This window comes from Phocoena phocoena, chromosome 11 (genome assembly GCF_963924675.1).
Source record: "Phocoena phocoena chromosome 11, mPhoPho1.1, whole genome shotgun sequence".
Taxonomy (NCBI): domain Eukaryota; kingdom Metazoa; phylum Chordata; class Mammalia; order Artiodactyla; family Phocoenidae; genus Phocoena; species Phocoena phocoena.
In genome coordinates this window covers 101,766,644-101,785,648 of record NC_089229.1, presented here as the reverse complement: position 1 = coordinate 101,785,648, position 19,005 = coordinate 101,766,644, and the positions used below count along the sequence as shown (strand labels likewise).

The 19,005-nt window shown below is 45.6% G+C and overlaps 1 protein-coding gene and 1 pseudogene across 1 annotated transcript in view; one reads left to right on the top strand and one right to left on the bottom strand.

Moving 5' to 3' along the window:
• Nucleotides 1-1,979: 1,979 nt before the first annotated feature.
• The window catches only part of BCL2L13 (BCL2 like 13), a 63,826-nt gene continuing 46,800 nt past the window's right edge, over nucleotides 1,980-19,005 (bottom strand). The window contains exons 6-7 of the mRNA XM_065888240.1: nucleotides 17,460-17,603; nucleotides 1,980-2,729 (exon numbers count right to left, since the gene is read on the bottom strand). Of these exons, the coding sequence (XP_065744312.1) occupies nucleotides 1,980-2,729; nucleotides 17,460-17,603 (894 nt within the window). The remainder of the gene's footprint in view (nucleotides 2,730-17,459; nucleotides 17,604-19,005) is intronic.
• LOC136130683 (AP-1 complex subunit sigma-2 pseudogene) lies at nucleotides 10,922-11,539 on the top strand (annotated as a pseudogene).

Sequence of the window (19,005 nt, the reverse complement as noted above, 5' to 3'; positions counted from 1 at the left end):
CCAGAGGGGACGCTGAGGTCCTCCTATCACTCGGGAACCCCGTGCTTGAAGGCCACGCTGTCTGGGTCACTGCTGAGTAAAGCGTGGCCCCGCCTTACCCCTCCGCCGTGGAGAACGCAGACCTCAGCCTCCGCAGCGCAGACCTCCCGCCAGCCGCCCTCCCGCCAGCAGCTCAGAAACGAACCGGCTCCTGTTAGTGCTTCAGTGCGTTCAGCCAATGGGCTTGAGGATCCAGAGTTTACATGTAAACACTGGAAAGAGAATATTCTATCATAAAAGGGAAGAGAATGAAGACAACTCAGCAGTTCGCTCTTCCCCTACAAAGCACCAGTGCTGCAGTCGGAACACACGAGGAAAACCCCCACTTCCCTCACCTCTGGCTCCTCAGTGAAGGACACCAAGACCCTGACCAACATCCCTCCCCAACGAGACACAAAAACTCAGAACGCACGATACGCTGCCTGGTAAAGCTGCACAGACACACACATTCCAGACCTTTCTGACCAACTTCTAAACAGTATCGCTTTAGGAAGAATATTTAATTTAAAAAAATAAATTAAAACAAATAAAGCACATTTAGAACATCAAGTTTGGGTGATCAGGATAAAGTGATTTTATTACAAATTTCAGGATTTAAAAAGTAACCTGTTACATTTACTAGGATAAATCTGAGATGACCTGTCTCAAGCACGTGTGTCCCCATCCGTGACACTGACCTCAGGCATGATGAGACACGGTCCCCCCGTGAGGGATGCGGTCAGCGGATGAGGCTACACTGAGTCTCCACGGGCACGTGCTGACCGTGATCATTACGGTTTGTCACTCTGGCATTTGCGCCGTGAGGAGCTCAGTGTAAGCCTCCGTTATGGAACTCTGAAGCCAAGCGAGAAACCTCAAGGGCAGCATCTCTTCCCTGCTTTTTACTTCAGTGATATTTAGGAGACTTCGTGTACTGAATGAGGGTTATGATTCCCTGGTCTGTAAGCCCACGTGTGGAAACCCTTATCACCTGGCAAGAGACCGCCGAGGAGCGGCCTGACTGGGAAGGAGGCTGAGGCCAGAACCTGGGAATCCCGCTAGTCCAGGTCACGGACAGCGATGCCCAGCAAGAGAGACGCTGCCGGCTGGCGAGGCCCCGTCGGCTCAAGGGTGCCCACAGACAAAAGGGCTGCGAGCAACCTCGACAGGCCAGCTAAGCCACCCTCCAGCTTCCGACGCGGAGACAAACTTGCCCCGCGGTCCCGGACAGGGGCCCCAGGTCTCTTCCATCTTGTACGTTTAAAGACTAAAGGCAGCATCTTTACAAGGGGAACTGCGGGAAGCATCGGGCGAGCCCTCTGCATGGGGCCTCGGGGCACCCTGGGGCGAGGCGGGCAGGGCAGTACCTGAGAGGCGGCTGAGACCCAGCAGAGCACCTGGGCTGCGGGACTGAGGGCGGGAAGAACAGAGGAGCTGAGAGACTCCAGGCAGGAGCGCGCCAGCAGCCGAGGGGCCCACAGCCACGCCCTCCTGCCTGGGGTCTGCCCCCCAGGCGCCCCCATGGGGACCCTCTCGCTCTGAGACTGTGGCTCTCACGGGATGACGTTATCCCCGGGGGACGTTTGGCAACACGGGGAGACACGTGGGGTGGGGCTGTCACCACTGGGGAAGGTGCTACAGGGCTGGTGGGCGGAGGCTGCACACCCTACAGGGCACAGGCCCCAGGCCCGGGAGCTACCCAGGGGCTGTGGACGCCAGGCGGGGGGCACTTTACACACAAGACCCTGAACCTAGCAGGCGCCCAGGCCTGGGACCTCCAATCAGACCACTGTGCGCAGCCTCCAGCTCAAGCCCTAACACGTGGGTCGGCCCCCTGCCCTGCGGACTCAAGTCCTCCTGACCCTGGAGTGTCCAAGGGATGTCCAGCTAGCTTCTGGCCGCTCCAGTCCAGTTGACACAAGTAAAACCTTACACCTTTTTGTGTTCTCTCTCCGAAAAATCTACTTCCTTCTCAGAGCCAGTGCCACCCCAACTGCCACCGCCAGGATGGCAACAGCGGCGGCTGCCCCCCCGAGGAGCAGGAGGGACTTGCCCTCGGGCGGTGGGCCAGCCTCCTCGGGGCCGCCCGGGGAGGGCCCTGCGCCCAGCTCCCCCCACCCGCGGGCCACCTGCCCTCTGCCCGGCGGGGCTGCTGGGGGCTCCACCGGGGGCTCTAGCGGCAGGACCCCCTCCTGCTCCAGTTCAGCAGCTCCGGACGCGGCCGTTCCCGCCTCTTCTTGGGCGAGTTCCACGAACAGAGATGTCGTGGGACTGGCTGGCTGGCCGGCCGACCCCTCGGGACCAGGCTCCCCGGCCGCCATCAGGGCAGGGGCCGCCACGGCCGCCGCCTCCGCGCCCTCGGGAATCTCCTCCTTCTCCACGTGCACGATGTCAGAGTTGGAGGAGTTGTTCTCACTCTTCTCTCCAGCCCCGTTGCTGTCCAAGCTCTTGACTTCTTCGGGGTCCACTGTGACCTGCTGCCACGACTCGGGACCCAGGGACACCGGTGGGCTCTCAGTGCGCCAGCTCTGGCTGCTGGACAGCGACACGGGGAAGCCCTCGGCCTGCCAGGACGCCGTCGCAGTCGTCGGAGACTCCGGGGGGCTGGCGAGCGTGGAGCCACCACTGGGCAGGATGTAGATGTCGTTGCTGTCCTCCGCGGCGCCCGCGGGGCGCTCCTCGTCCTCTGGCTCCAGGGCAAAGACAGCGCCCTAGGAGATGAGGGGGCGGTCAGTGCAAAGAAGGGGAAACAGACCTAAAGTAAATGTAAATCTGGAGGCAGCCCCTTTCCTAAACTGAACTTCCAGGGATAAATGCACTGTTTAAACCTACAGTTTTTGGACTGAACGTGTTTGCTTGTAGACCAACACAGGGGAAGAATTTTTAACAAGACGATCCTCTGACCAGTTTCTTCAAAGCTGAAAAAGCAAAAAGCTGATTTATATTCTAATCAATTTATACACATTTAATGCAATAAATAATGCAACACAGCGGAGAAAAAGGCAGGCAGCTTGTGCCCTAGGGATCTATCGCTCAGCCGGGCTGGTGCCGTCAGGAGCCCAGACAGGGAAGGACGTGCTTTGCTGGCAGCTGGGGAGGTGCGGGAGCCTGGCGGAGGGACGTGTGAGGAGCGGGGAAGAGCCACCGCCCAGCAGAGGCCCAGAAACATCAGCCGGGGACGGGAAGCAGCCTGCCGTGACCAGGGAGGTGCCGGCAGCAGACGCCACGGCCCTGACTCAACGGCAAGGGAACGGTCATCGGCCACTCGGTCACGGATGAAGCCGCCCCGACGATGGGGAGGGTGCGGGGGACGCAGGCCTCCCGCCCTCCTGGCGGCGGGAGCCACACAGCAGCGACACGGCCACGGGCGCTCCAGGCTCCCTGCGGGGGCTGTGTCAGCTCCGGTCACAAGGAAGAACACGACTCAATTTTGGTTCTTGACAAATTCACCATCTAGACATGAAGACCGACACAGGAGGCACACGTTTCACCGCGACACCGGCAGCCCTAAGGCAGGGGACACACGGGGACCAGGAGGTTCGCGGCGGAGACAGACGGGAAGTCACCCAGAGTCTGGACGACGCCCACAGATGCTACGGAGTCTGCGGAGCATATGCAAGCAAACCAGTTCCCACTCTACTTTGTGGTTACGGTGCCGTTTATACGAAGCAGAGCAGTTCTGCTCTGTGATCCGGTCACACTCGAGTTGTCTGGAGATGAGCAAATGGTCCCTGTGTCCCCTATGCTTAGACTCACGTCTGCAGCCGAGGGCCTGAGGGTCAGAGAGATCCACGCGCTCACCAGTGGGAACTCCAGCAAGGGCTAAAAACAGAACCTCCAACAGCAAGAACTGATTTAAAAAGCAAAAGCAAAACAAAGGAACCATAATAAAACAGGTAAAAATTTTAATCCTCAGAAAGGAGACCTTTGCTACTTTTTATTTAGGGCTCGAAGCCAAAACAAGTGAAATGGAAATTTCACAAGTTGCATCGTGAAGAAACGAGCGAAAAGTTAACAAACTACAACAGAATTTAGCGTAGAACTACTGTTCTCTTTATCTTTAACAGCTCAGAGCTGAGAGTCAGAACATTCTTCACCCCGTATCTGGAAGGCTTCTTCATCTAACCAAGATACTGGATCAACACGGTTGTCAAGCGACAACTCTGGGTGACGATATGGCCCCAAAGCCAGTCAGTCTTAGTTGCATCTTTCCTTGCTGTCATGGACTCTCTACCTTACGACTTATTTCTGTATTTGGGACGTGATTATTTTAATGACGATTCACCAAAAATTTTGTGCTTTTAGTAAGAAGTTTTAAAGAAAGAATAGATGACCATTGAGACTTTCACTCCTGGTCATCTGAAGCAAAAATATAAAAATAGAGGCCTCTCTCTTGACAATTACTGTCATTAATGAAGACTAGGCTTTCAATAAAAGATAAAGCACTGTTTTGGGTAATACTTTACCTAAAACTTAGCACATCAGGGGACTAACATCTACAGCCAGCCTTAGATCCATTCCAACAATTTAAATAATTTTTAGCACAAAATATGTGTATTGCTGGAAACAGCTATCTCTTTAGTCCCACTGATACAAAAAACAGAAAGGAGTAACTTCAAGGGCTCAAAAATATAAAACGGATTGGGACCAACTAGAGTTTAAATATGCATGAAGGGGGAACTCCCTGGAGGTCTGGTGGTTGGGACTCCACACCCTCACTGCCAATCCTTGGCCGGGGAACTAGATCCTGCAAGCCGCACGGCACGGCCAATAAGTAAATAAATATGTACAAAGAATCAGAAAACTATGTTTTGTTTAAACACATGAAGCCCAGTGAGATCAGGTAACTTGCCCAAGGTCCCTCAGCTGCTGTGAGAAATGGACGCCAGTGTCCTTTTGAATATTTTACTGAAATTAATTCATTGCACTTTCACAGATAAGGAAACTAAAGCAACTGAGATGGGTAAGTAATTGGCCGGAAGTCCAAAGCTGGGACTGGATCTAACCAGGCCGTTTACCTGCAGGGCCCACGCTTTCGTCAACTGTGCTCCCCTAACGCTCGAGCCCAAGGCTCCCCCCAACCCCAGACTTCCACACTGGTGCTTTTTCCTCAGTTTATAGCAAGAAGCAAATGGAAAAGGTTATTCTTGGTGTTTTCGTCAAGCAAATACACAAAGATGTGTTCATGAAACCCTCCAAAGAAAAAGGGAAGTAGAGAGGAAACAAATATGGAGGTAAAGGGACTCTTGTAGAATAAACGTAAGATAAAATGTAAGCGTAACCTTGGTTTTAGTGGTAGGAACGAAGTAAAAACCGCTTGGAGATCACTCAAAGAACCATTTCAAAGAGTGCAGCAGTGCTTCACCACGTCTGTATTAACCACATTTGCTTCGAGTTTTGTTCTGGTTCACACCAGTTACAAATTATTCTGCCACTTCAAGCCGTGTTTCACACGCAGGGTCACAGCGGCCAATGAACTTAACTGTTCCAGCCGAGGACACCGGGGCCGACTCCCAAGACCCCACTCCCTGGTAACTCAGAGACCCACGTCCCCTGGCGTGTACCAGCCAACCCGTATCATTACGATCTCTCTCTCAAGTATTCACCGGAAAAGACAAACACAGATACCTTGCTTCTCTACATTCAGTCAAACAGGGTACTAACGACCAAATGCCTCTTAGATCGCTATTAACCTAAAATAAGAAAAGAGAGGGAATTCCCTGGTGGTCCAGTGGTCAAAACTCCACACTTTCACCACCAAGGGCCCGGGTTCGATCCCTGGTCGGGGAACGAAGACCCACAAGCCTTGAGGCACAGCCAAAAAAATAAAAATAAAACAAAAACAACAATAAACCCCAAAGAAAATACTGTGAGAGAGACTCAGAGAAGTAACTTTCCACCTAATGTGATGACCAAGACCACAAAGAATACATTTTAAACCCAGTGCAGTACACACGCACTCACACATAAAATAAACAGATCTCATGAAACACTAAACCAAACCCTTACTACACTGAAACTACTTCAGCTGCAAAACCCACTTAACTGATTTTAGATCACAAACTATGTGTCACCTCCCACACTCTGTTCTAACCAGTTCTGACCTAAAAGTTCCCAAGAGACAGTCTTCAAACGTCCTTGATGAAAACAAACATAAACTTTTTGAGGTCTGCAGTTCTTAAAACAGAGTTGAGAAGCTTCAAGTCGGAAAAAATAGACAAAATTTTATTTATTTATTTATTTTTGGTACGCGGGCCTCTCACTGCTGTGGCCTCTCCCGTTGCGGAACACAGGCTCCGGACGCGCAGGCTCAGCGGCCACGGCTCACGGGCCCAGCTGCTCCGCGGCAACTGGGATCCTCCCGGACCGGGTCACGAACCCGCGTCCCCTGCATCGGCAGGAGGACTCCCAACCACTGCGCCACCAGGGAAGCCCCCAAAATTAATTTTATTCAAACTATTTAATATTATTACAGATGACATTTCCCCCAGTAATCTTTCATGTAATCTAAATGTTTCACAGTAAGTATTTAGGTTAGCACATGCCACAGGAGAAAACCCAGGAGAAGCCCACCTCACGGTGGCCCCTTGCGGGCTCGCAGGCCTACTAGCAGCGGGAGCTGGGCTGTCCCGGCTCATACCCGGCTGTGCCTGACTGCTGCCCGGCAAAGACAGTCACCACCAAAACTCGAAGGAAACTTCAGACTCGAGAAGCGGAAAAACACACACTCTTAGGGACACATCTGAAAAGCTGATATTTGTAAAAATGTAATGTTTTCACAGAACACTTTTTCACACCATCATTTTTGTGAGCTACAGAAGCTGCTCTTCCATACTGTAATTGATGAAACTGAGGCTCAGCGAAGTTAAATGAATTCCCCCCAAAACTCAGGGCTAATATTTGGCAGAGCTGGGGCCACAAACAAATTGTGATTCCAATCTCAACTCCCACACTCTGGCCAGGGAAAAAATAAGGTAGAAGGCAAGCAAACAAGCGTGCGTGCACACACACACCCCCACTACCCTGCAGTCCCAGTACCAACAGTAGCAGACAGTCACTCTCCACTTCTCTCTCCGGAAAGCTGGCCGCCAGCGGACATGTGCTCCTGACTGCGCCCCAGCGACCCTGGCCTCCTCCTGTCCGAGCCCCGTAACACAGCCACCTCACAGCACAGAACATGCCACCCCGCCCTGCCCTGAGCCCAAGGAGGGCCCATTTTACTCAGCTTCTGGGTGGCAGCGCCTAGCGGAGGGCACAGCATCCACAATCAGCTAAGGGTTACTGGGTAGAAAACCGACACTGTAACTGAGGAGCGCTGGGGGCTCAGTGTGCACAAAACTGAGAAGCAAAACCTTCCGAGGGACTTGCAGCTTCCCCGTGGAAGGACTTGGACGTCTCCACTCCACCCCGAAGTGGGTTAAAAAGCTGAATGACCAGAAATCTCAAAGACTGTAAGAGAAAAGAGGTGATGCCACAGGGCAAACCGCTGTCCCGAGGCTGGAGACGGATGGGCGGGGCTGCGGGTCACCGGGGGACCAGTCCCAGGGAGGCCCTGCAATTCTGAGGTTCACCTCTACCCCCCTGGCTCCCTGCTCCTGGGCGAGGGGGAAAATGAGCCCTGATCTTCCTGACAAGCTGTGCCCTCAGGGGGAACCAGTTAACCACAGCCTAACTGCCCAAGAGGAAGGGAAACACTCGCCGGCAGCCCACTTCAACCTTCCAGTCCTGCCCCACGTAAAGGAGGAGAGAGACACAGAAACTCTGGCCAAATTCACGGGGGGCACAGGCTCACCCACAGAGCCTAGTCACAGGACTCCAGTGCGCCCGCCACACACCTCGCCACCACGTCACTGAGGCCTATTTACCTTTTACCCAGGACATCATGTCTGGCTATCCAGAAAAAATGACAAGGCAAACCAAAGGGAGAAGAAAAACACGCACACATTTGAAAAGAGGGAGCAAGTATCAGAACCAGACGTGGTAGGGATGCTGGAACTATCGATCAGGAATTTAACACAACTATGATTAATTTGCTGAGGGCTCTAATGGATAAAGTAGACGGCACACAAGAACAGATGGGCAATGTCAGCAGAGATGGAAATCCTAAGAACCAAAAAGAAAAAAATGCTAGAGATTTAAAAACAACAACACTGGAACAGAAATGAAGAATGCCCCCCCCTTTCTTGGCCATGCCGAGCAGCTTGCAGGACCTTAATTCCCCAACCAGGGATTGAACCCAGGCCCTGGCAGTGAAAGCGCCGGTCCTAACCACTGGACCACCAGGGAATTCCCATGAAGAATGCCTTTGATGGGCTTATTATTAGATTCCACACTGCAGAGGAAAGAACCTCTTAGCTTGAAGATGTCTCGATAGAAACATCCCAAACTGAAAGGCAAAGACAACAAAGACGGGGGAAAGAAAACAACAGGGCATCCAAGGACTGTGGGACAACTACGCGAGGTGTAACACACACACCTGGAGCACGGAAGGAGAAAAGAGAAAGGAACAGGAGAAAAATATCTGTAACGATAATGACTAAGAATGTCCCTAAATTAACGTCAGACAGCAAACCACAGATTCAGGAAGCTCAGAGAACACCAAGTACAGTAAGTGTCCGAAGAACTGCACCCAAGCGTGTCATCCTCAAATTACAGAAATCAGAGGCAAACAAAAGATTCTTGACAAGTCAGAGGAAAAAGTATCTTACCTAGAGAGGAACAAAGGTAAGAATTACATCTAGCTTCTCATCAGAAACCAAGCAAGCAAGAAGAGAGTGGAGGGGAATATTGAAAGCGTCGAGAGAAAAAACCTACTGACCTAGAATTCTGTTCCTGAGAAGTTATCCTTCGAAAATGAAGGAGAGGGTGTGGAGAACAGGGAACCCTCCTGCACTGTTGATGGGAATGTAAATTGCTACAGCCACTATGGAGAACAGTATGGAGGTTCCTTAAAAAACTAAAAATAGAACTACCATATGACCCAGCAATCCCACTACTGGGCATATACCCTGAGAAAACCATAACTCAAAGAGTCATGTACCACAATGTTCATTGCAGGTCTATTTACAATAGCCAGGACATGGAAGCAACCTAAGTGTCCATCGACAGATGAATGGGTAAAGAAGATGTGGCTCATATATACAGTGGAGTATTACTCAGCCATAAAAAGAAACGAAACTGAGTTATCTGCGAAGAGGTGGATGGACCTAGAGTCTGTCATACAGAGTGAAGTAAGTCAGAAAGAGAAAAATAAATACCGCATGCTAACACATATATATGGAATCTAAACAAATGGTACTGATGAACCTAGGGGCAGGGCAGGAATAAAGACGCAGACATAGAGAACAGACTTGACGGGGAAGGGTAAGCCGGGACGAAGTGAGAGAGTGGCATGGACATATATGCACTACCAAACGTAAAACAGCTAGCGGGAAGCAGCCGCATAGCACAGGGAGATCAGCTCGGTGCTTTGTGACCGCCTACAAGGGTGGGATAGGGAGAGTGGGAGGGAGGCTTAAGAGGGAGGAGATATGGGGATATATGTATGCATATAGCTGATTCACTTTGTTGTACAGCAGAAACTAACACAACATTGTAAAGCAATTATACTCCAATAAAGATATTAAAAAAAGAAAGAAAAATAAAAATTAAGGCAAGACATGTGATCTTAAAAAGAAATGTATTAAGTTGTACAAGTAAGAATATACAAAAACCCACTGAATTCTACACTTCATATGGGTGACTGTGTGGTTGTGAATTATATCTCAATAAAGTAAACTATTCACAAACACACCACACACACACACACACACAAAAAGGAGAAATAAAGATTTTCTCAGACAAGCAAAAATTGAAGGAATTGCTAGTAGACATGCCTTGTAAGAAATGTTAAAAGAAGTTCTTTAGAGAAGGATAATGATATAAGTCAGAAACGCAGATCTACACAGAGAAAGAGAGGCCACTGACGAAGAAGTAGGTGAAGGGAGAATAAAAACTTATTTTTCTTATTCTTAACTGATCTTCCAGATAACAGCTGCTCCAAGTAATAGCAGCAACCATGTATTCGATTATGTGTGCTTACACAAGTGGCATGAATGACAGCAATGACACAAGGGATGCTCTTACAAGGTACGCACTCACGCACAGCGCGCGTGAAGCAGTACAGCGTTACCTGAAAGTGGACTTGGATTAGCTGTAAATGTGTATGGCAAACTGTAGGGCAACCACTTAAAGAGGTAAAAAGAGAAATGTAATGGACACGCCAAGAAAGGAGAGAAAATGGAAACATATCCTCAATTAAAACCACAAAAGGCAGAAAAAGAGTGGGGGACAAAAACTGGAACAAAGAATAAGGGCAACACGTAGAAAACAATGACAAATATGATAGATATTCATCTAATTACATCAATAATTACTTTGGGGCTTCCCTGGTGGCGCAGTGGCTGGGAGTCTGCCTGCCTATGCAGGGGACACGGGTTTGAGCCCTGGTCTGGGAGGATCCCGCATGCTGTGGAACAGCTAAGCCTGGGCACCACAGCTGCTGAGCCTGTACTCTGGAGACCGCAGGCCACAACTACTGAGCCTGTGTGCCACGACTGCTGGGGCCTGCACACGTAGAGCCCGTGCTCTGCACAAAGAGAGGCCACTGCAGTGAGAGGCCCATGCACTGCAGCGAAGAGTAGACCCCGCTCGCCACAACCAGAGAAAGCCCACATGCAGCCAAAAATAAAAATAAATAATTTAAAAAATAATAATAATAATTACTTTGAACATCAATAGTCTAAACACACCAACTACAAGAAAGACATTGTCAGACTGGATGAAAAAATAAGATCCGACTGTCTGCTGTGTCTAAGAAACTCGCTTCACGTAAAGACACAGACGCGTTAAGAGTAAACTGACCATGCAGACACTCGTCAGAGGCAAGTGGGAGCAGCCACCAGCCGGGCCCTCTAGTTGTTGCCCGCGGCCGCCAGGCGTTTACACTGCTTCCTCGTCACAGGGGAGTTTCAACTGCAGAAACGGTACATTCCACTATCAGACAAAGAGAAGGAAAAGATGACAAGAGGACCGTTCAAACCATTTAAGTACCAAAACCTAAAAGGTGCAGCTTTCTTGAGTGGTAAGAGGAGAGGAATGTTCACGGAAGACGTGCTCATCTGTGTGTCTGCTGTGCCACTGAGGGTCAGGACAGGGGCTGGGGGCCCTGGAAACAACCCACTGCTACCTGGAAAAACCTGACAAGGACCTTGGCTGTGCACTTGAGCTTGATACCATCCTTAATTCTGAGAAGGTTTACTGTATTTTGGATGGGTTTCTTTTGGGAGGGGAAACATTCAAGAAAAGTGTCCCTAAAGCAAGTGAGCAAGCTGATCTGGTACAGGGGCCACGTCATGAGTGCTTCAATGTCCCCATGGACCAAGTGACCACTCATCCTGTGTGCGGAATTCACAGAGGAAACAAAGCTGATATGCTGATGAAAGAAAATATCCTCAGCTTGGTGACTGATTATCTTGTATAATAATAGAACATTTCAGGGACTTCCCTGGTGGCGCACTGGTTACGAATCTGCCTGCCAATGCAGGGGACACGGGTTCGAGCCCTGCTCCGGGAAGATCCCACATGCTGCGGAATAGCTAAGCCCGTGCGCCACAACTACTGAGCCTGCGCTCTAGAGCCCGCAAGCCACAACTACTGAAGCCCGCGCGCCTAGAGCCCATGCTCTGCAACAAGAGAAGCCACCGCAATGAGTAGCACACGCACTGCAATGAAGAGTAGCCCCTGTGCGCCACAACTAGAGAAAGCCCGCGCGCAGCAACGAAGACCCAACGCAGCCAAATAAATAAAATTAAAAAAAAAAAAACAGAACATTTCCGAACCAACACCTTTACAACTGTAATTTTTTCCCCTGTTCTTATTCCTCTTTTCTGTTTTATTTTCGTTCTATATATGATCTTGATATAGCTTCTTCCTGCTCACAACTGGTTTAATTTCTTCTTGAAAATATATGACCAATGACTGTTTTGAGTAGTATTTCATACTAAACACACACACATCATTTATAAACCATCTGTGATTGATATTGTAAGAGGAAAACCTAGCAATCGTTAAAATGTTTACCAAAGAAAATTTAGCTGAAATGTTAGGTCGAATCCTCAGTGCCATAATATAGTGTGGTTTGGTCTTCAAAGTGCTGGGAAAAACCCTACAAAACTATATTTAGTTGATTACACTACAGTCTATATGAGCTAATGTGTTCTAATGTATCACATAGAAGTGTATTTGGAAATAACAGAAGAAAGTAAAGTCTGTACTATTATATAATATTCAAGGTAAAACACTCACAGCTTTTAAGAAATTTGCAATGCCACACTTACTGAATCACATTTATGCTATACAACGATACTGAACAATCCCTTGAACTATCAGAAAGCTATGTCAGAAAAGGCTTTTCCCCAATATCTATTGCTCAATAGTAAGCCACCTTCTCAAAGTATTAATGAGGTTTATTTATATAGTTAAAGTTCTAATATTGTTTAAATACTAATATTTTACTAGTTATTGTTTTATAATCTAGTAAGTCTTCATTTAGATACTTAATGCTTTGTTAAGTATGGTTTTATATTTCTAAGTATTTAAACCTTTAATTTGATCATTGTTGTGTATACTTGTAATGAAACATGGGGACCTCCCTGGTAGTCCAGTGGGTAAGACTCTGTGCTCCCAATGCAGGCGGCCCAGGCTCCATCCCTGGTTGGGGAACTAGATCCTGTATGCATGCCACAACTAAAAAGTCTGCATGCCACAACCAAGATCCCACATGCCACAAGACCCGGTGCAGCCTAAATAAATAAATATTTAACGAAACATGGAACATATTTTATTATAAAGGGGAAAGTACCAAATACTTCACTGTTTATATCCAGAGAGTTTAAAGCCTGAGATAAGAAAGCTATCATTAAACAACAAATTCAAGAGATGCTCAAACTGGTTTACCACTGAAAGAAGACCTGTGAAAATATGTTAGGCAGGTATGCAGATTGGTTGTCTCCCTCCTTGCCACTCTCACCGCACATCACATCTGAAGCACCCGGATGGGTCATCAAATGAGAAATTTTGCATTACACACTGAGAGCACTGGAAACACTGGTCTTCACATTTCCATTTTCCCTCTCCCAGCCCTGCAGCATGTTACTCACCTGTTTTTAATGCTACACAAATATTCACAGTCTCATGCCTATTTGCTTTGGATGCTGTGTGCCGAGCTGTAACAAGATGTTGTTTCTTTTGTTACCTGTATACAGCTGCTTGCTTTAAATTAGTAGATTCTCAAATAGCTTTCCCTGCATGTCTAAAATACAAATACTGCATGTTAAAGGAAGGAAGGAAGGGAGGGAGAGGGAGTAGCTACATTAATTTCACACAGAGCAGATTTCAGAGCAAGGAAACTTATCAGGGATGAAGAGGGGTGTTATATAATGATAGAGGGGTTAAACCTCCAAAAAGATGTAATAGTCTTTGATATGTACACACCTAACCAAAGAGCTGCAAGAGAAACAGATGAATCCACCAAGACAACGGGAGACTTCAACAGCCTCCACCAGAAATAGACAGCTCCAGCAGGCAGACAACCAGCAGGGTACGATAGACGTCTACAGACTACTTCCATCCAACCACAGCAGGACACACCTGCTTCCCAAGCTTACGTGGAATATTCACCCAGACCAACTTCTGGGACATGAAACATACCTTAACAAATTTAAAAGAACAGAATTATACTATGCCTGCTCTCAAACCGCAATGGAATGCAACTAGAAATCAATAACAGAAAGACAGCTAGAAAATCCTCAAGTACTTGGAGATTAAACAATATTTTTCTAAATAACACATGGGTCGAAGAATAAATCTCAAGAGAAATTTAAAAAATCTTTTGAAGTAAATTAAAATACAACATATTAAAATTTGTGTGAGACAGTGAAAGCAGTGCTTAAGTGGAAAGTTACAGCATTGAATGCATATATTAGAAAAGAAGAAAGATCGAAAATCAATCATCTAAGCCTCCACCTTAGGAAACTAGAAAAAGCAGAGTCAATTAAATCCAAAGTAAGCAGAAGAAAAGATAATAATAAAAATAGAGCAGAAATCAATGAAATTGAAAATAGGAAACCAATAGAGAAAATCAACAAAGCCAAAAACTGGTGCTTTGGGAAAATAAAATTAATAAGCCTCGGGACTTCCCTGGTGGTGCAGTGGTTAAGCATCCACCTGCCAATGCAGGGGACACGGGTTCAAGCCCTGGTCCAGGAAGATCCCACATGCTGCCGAGCAACTCAGCCCGTGCACCACAACTACTTAGCCCACGCCCTAGAGCCCGCAAGCCACAACTACTGAACCCGCAAGCCACAACTATTGAAACCTGCGTGCCTAGAGTCCGTGCTCCGCAACAAGAGAAGCTACCGCAATAAGAAGTACATGCACCACAACGAAGAGTAGCCCCTGCTCGCCACAGCTAGAGAAAGCCCACACGCAGCAATGAAGACCCAACACAGTGAAAAATAAAGTAAAATAAAATGAAAAAGGAACTACAGACCCACACATTGCATAGACTTAAAGACAGGATATTTTTGAGACATTTGGAAATTTGAATGCTAACAGGATATTTGATGATATGAAGAAATTATTTTTAATTTTTTTTGTGATGTGACAATGGTATTGTGATTTAAAATAAAAAAAGAACCTTTATTTTTCAGAGACACATAGTGAAATCTTTACAGATAAAATTATAGGATGTCTGGATTTTGCTTCAAAATACTGTATTAAGAGGGGAAGTGATTAGGATGTGAATAAAGCATAACTGGCAGTAAATTAATGACTGCTAGGACTAAGTGATGGGGGTTCATTATACTCTCGTATCTGTTTCCATATATATACAAAATTCTCCAAAAGAAAACTTTTTAAAAAAGTAAGTAGTGTAAGAGAATTAAAAAAATTAAAATCCACTGTACCTTCCTCCAAAAAAAGAAAATATGAATAGCTCTATGCCAACAAATCTGAAAATTTAGGGATAATATTCTAGAAAGATTATCAAAAGTTGACAAGAAAAAACAGAAACCTTCCCTCAAAGAAAATAGCAGGTGGTTTTGAAGGAATGTTATAGGAAGCAAGGCACAGATGATCTGAGTCTCATACAAACAGTTCCAGAGTACAGAAAAGGAGGAACCATTTTTCCCAACTCTAAATTCTTTTATGAAGCCAGCACACCCTTAAAACTGAAACCAAACAAGAAAAAGTACAGGCCAACCTCACTCATCGGGACTGATACAACTAAATGGTGGAACAATTAAAGGAAATTTAACTCACATTAACATCAGAAAAGACAAGGATGGGTTCTAATACCAATTCTGTTAATATGGTGATGATTAGTGCAATACATTTTTTTAAAAAGATAGACTCATCAAGAAAAAAAAACTGACATTATTCACACATGGTGTGATTTTCTATGTAGAAAACCCAAAGGAGCCCAGAGATAATCAGAATAATAAGATAGCTGGACAAATCTGCTGGATGTAAAGTCAATGCGGAAAAGCCAACTTGACAAAGGAGCCATAGTTATGCACGATGTTAACACTAGGGGAAACGGGGTGAAGGGCATGTGGGGATGCTTTATCTTTGTAACTTTCTTGTAAATCTAAAATTATTCCTAAATAATCTTATTTTAATAAATAATTTTTAAAATTAAAAAGTCTGACAATATTAAGTGTTGGGGAGGAGGTACAACAACAAAAGTTCTCATATTTAAAAAGAAAAACTCTTATATGCTGTTGACAGAGGGCAAGCTGGAAACCACTGTGGAAAACACTTTGGCATCATCTTGTAAATTAGAACATGTCTATACTCTTGGAACCAGAAATTCTACTCCCAAGTATATACCCAGAGAAACTCCTGCACATATGGATGAGACTCTTTCCAACAGCAAAAAGGAAGAAATGTCTACTGGCAAGCCTGTAGATAATAAACTACAGATAAATTGTGACATATTACACATGGAAACCAAACGCCCATCAACACATCAACTTGGATCATGTGTTCTCAAAGGGGATGAAGTTGAGGGTTAAAACTGGTCTGGGGAGATGTGAGTAATCTTAGATATTACAAGGCCTGTGGCCCTCCAAAAGGCCCCAGTACATAAACAGACCTATATCTGTGCTTTTAAAATTTCACGTGGGGAGGAAGGAGATGATAAGGATAAAAATGTCTAAAAAGGAACCTTAGGGGAGTGATAATGAAAAAAAAGTTGACAAACAATGACCTAGGTGAATCTTAAGAATACAACACCGGGGCTTCCCTGGTGGCGCAGTGGTTGAGAGTCCGCCTGCCGATGCAGGGGACACGGGTTCGTGCCCCAGTCCGGGAAGATCCCACATGCCGCGGAGCGGCTGGGCCCGTGAGCCATGGCCGCTGAGCCTGCGTGTCCAGAGCCTGTGCTCCGCAACGGGAGAGCCCACAACAGTGAGAGGCCCGCATACCGCAAAAAAAAAAAAAAGAATACAACACTGAATGAAAACAGCAAGTTACAGAAGAATACATATGATACTATTTACATAAAGTTTCAAACATACAAAATAATATACTGTCTAAGGATATATACATATTAAAACTATAATTCAGAATAGAAGTTGCCCTTGTGAAGTAGGTAGGAACATGTGGATATCTAGGAGGGGTATATAAGGAGACTCAAAAGTGTTGGCTGTGTTCTTTTCTTCAACTGGGAGAGTAAATACATAGGTGTTCAATTATTATTCCTCACCTCTAAAGTGTAAGTATATAAAAGTTATTATATGCTTATTATATATTTTTCTCAGTATATGTTATTATATACTTTTATATACTAAGTATATAGAAGTTATTTATATACTTTTTGCTAGTATGAAATGTTTCATAGTTATAACCACTTAAAAATACCATACATGGGGACTTCCCTGGTGGCACAGTGGTGAAGACTCTGCACTCCCAATGCAGGGGGCCCACGTTCGGTCACTAGTCAGGGAACTAGATCCCACATGCATGCTGCAACTAAGAGTTCACATGCCACAACTAAGGAGCCCGCATGACACAACTAAGGAGCCCATGTGCCGCAACTAAGGAGCTGGCGAGCTGCAACTAAGGAGCCCACCTGCTGCAACTAAGACCCAGCGCAACCTAATAAATAAATAAATATTTTAAAAAAACACATGAATTTAGGAGTAAAATCTTAATTTAACTTAAACTGCAAGAATAGTCTTTCCATTGATCACCATCCAATCACAATATTAAATAACACTGAACAATAATGTTAATGATATTTAACCTATGCTTTTAAAAACAACCATGAGGGGCTTAATTTTATTTTTCTTTTAAGATGATTAAAAAAAAAAAACCAAAAAAAGCTTGAAAGCGCATACCCAGCCACCTTGCTGAATGATGTACTCGGCAGCATGGTCCTCCAGGAAAGTCACACCGAACTGCAGCAATGCACTCAAAGGTTCTTGACCACGTCTTGTCAACTCCAAAAGCATTTGCCGTAGCAAAATCAGAGGCACCAAAACCTTTAAGGCAAAGATGAGAGAGTAAAAAACAAACTGAAATTCTTACCGTTCATTTTATATGTTCAACTACTAGAAAATACACTCCAGTGTATCATAATGGAACTCCATTTTTATTATAATAAAGGAAATAAAATAGTGACCCCTACTGGAATTTTTGAGAATAATGCATGTATGTTTTATACCACGGGGTGGGGGGGTAGAAATAGTATTATATGAAAACAACCGGGCCTGTGTGTGTGTGTGCACGCGTGCGTGCGTGTGTAACAACATATGTACAGGAAATTCACTGAAGCATTATTTATAATAGCAAAAGACCGGAAACAACCCAACAGACCAAATTTTGGTCATCCAGTAAAATATCAAGTAGTTGTTAAAAAGCGTAAGATCGTCCACTGCCCAACTACCAAGATTTACTTTCAGTGAAAAAAGATAAAGGAGAGTATGTACAATAATGGTACCATTATTATTAACATTACTGTTAACAGAACAAAACATCTACACACACGTTTGTATAACCCTATAGTATTTTTGAAAAATACCTAAGAAACTGGTGATAGTGGTAGCCTAAAAAGAGGAAAACTAGGTAAGTGGTGACAAGGGTGGGAAAGTATTTTCAAGTGTATGTCTTCTGTACTTTGTGCATTTTGTACCATGGCCTTTTATTCTATTTGAAAACAAGAACTTTCAAAATTATGAGCTATCTTATACAAGTCATCAAAAACCAGAGGTGTTATCATCACTCCTAACAACCTTATGGCTCAATATTTTAAAATCATAAAAATTTATTTCCGAGACTAACTAGAGTCCCTTTCCTTCCAAATAAAACCCCTGCATACTGAAAAGAACTAAGTACTTTCAATTAACTGTCTGCAGGCAGTCTCTTCTGTCTAAATCATCAAGAGGTCTCCACACAACTGGGAAGGACCGTGAAAGGAAATGAAACCAATTCCAATTTCCTGTCACTGACCTGCCAAGGTCATAGCTGAGGGATTACAACACATTTCTGCAGAAGAGGACAAACAGAAAAGACAATGAGTTTATATCCTTACTAATATTCTTTGGGTTTTTTTTGTTTTTTTTTTGTTTTAAGTAAAAGCAGCCCTGAAGGAATCTCTATCAAGGTCTGAAAGAAAAATGCGAAAAACACACATCTTCACTTTTTGATATTCTAAAAGAACTCCAGCCCAAAATGCAGTAAAAACCCCTTCTTAGCACCAATGGAGGGGTATAGAGCTATAAAGAAGGCTGTGTTAGGCTTTTTCTACAATCGGAAACCTGTAACACTTTTGAAAACAGAAATGAACACGGCTGTTCATCCAGCCTAGTATTCTGTCTCAGCTGGAGCAGGAGAGGAGCTTGTGAACCAGCCCTACAGATTCACATCACACCAGCTCCAAAGGCC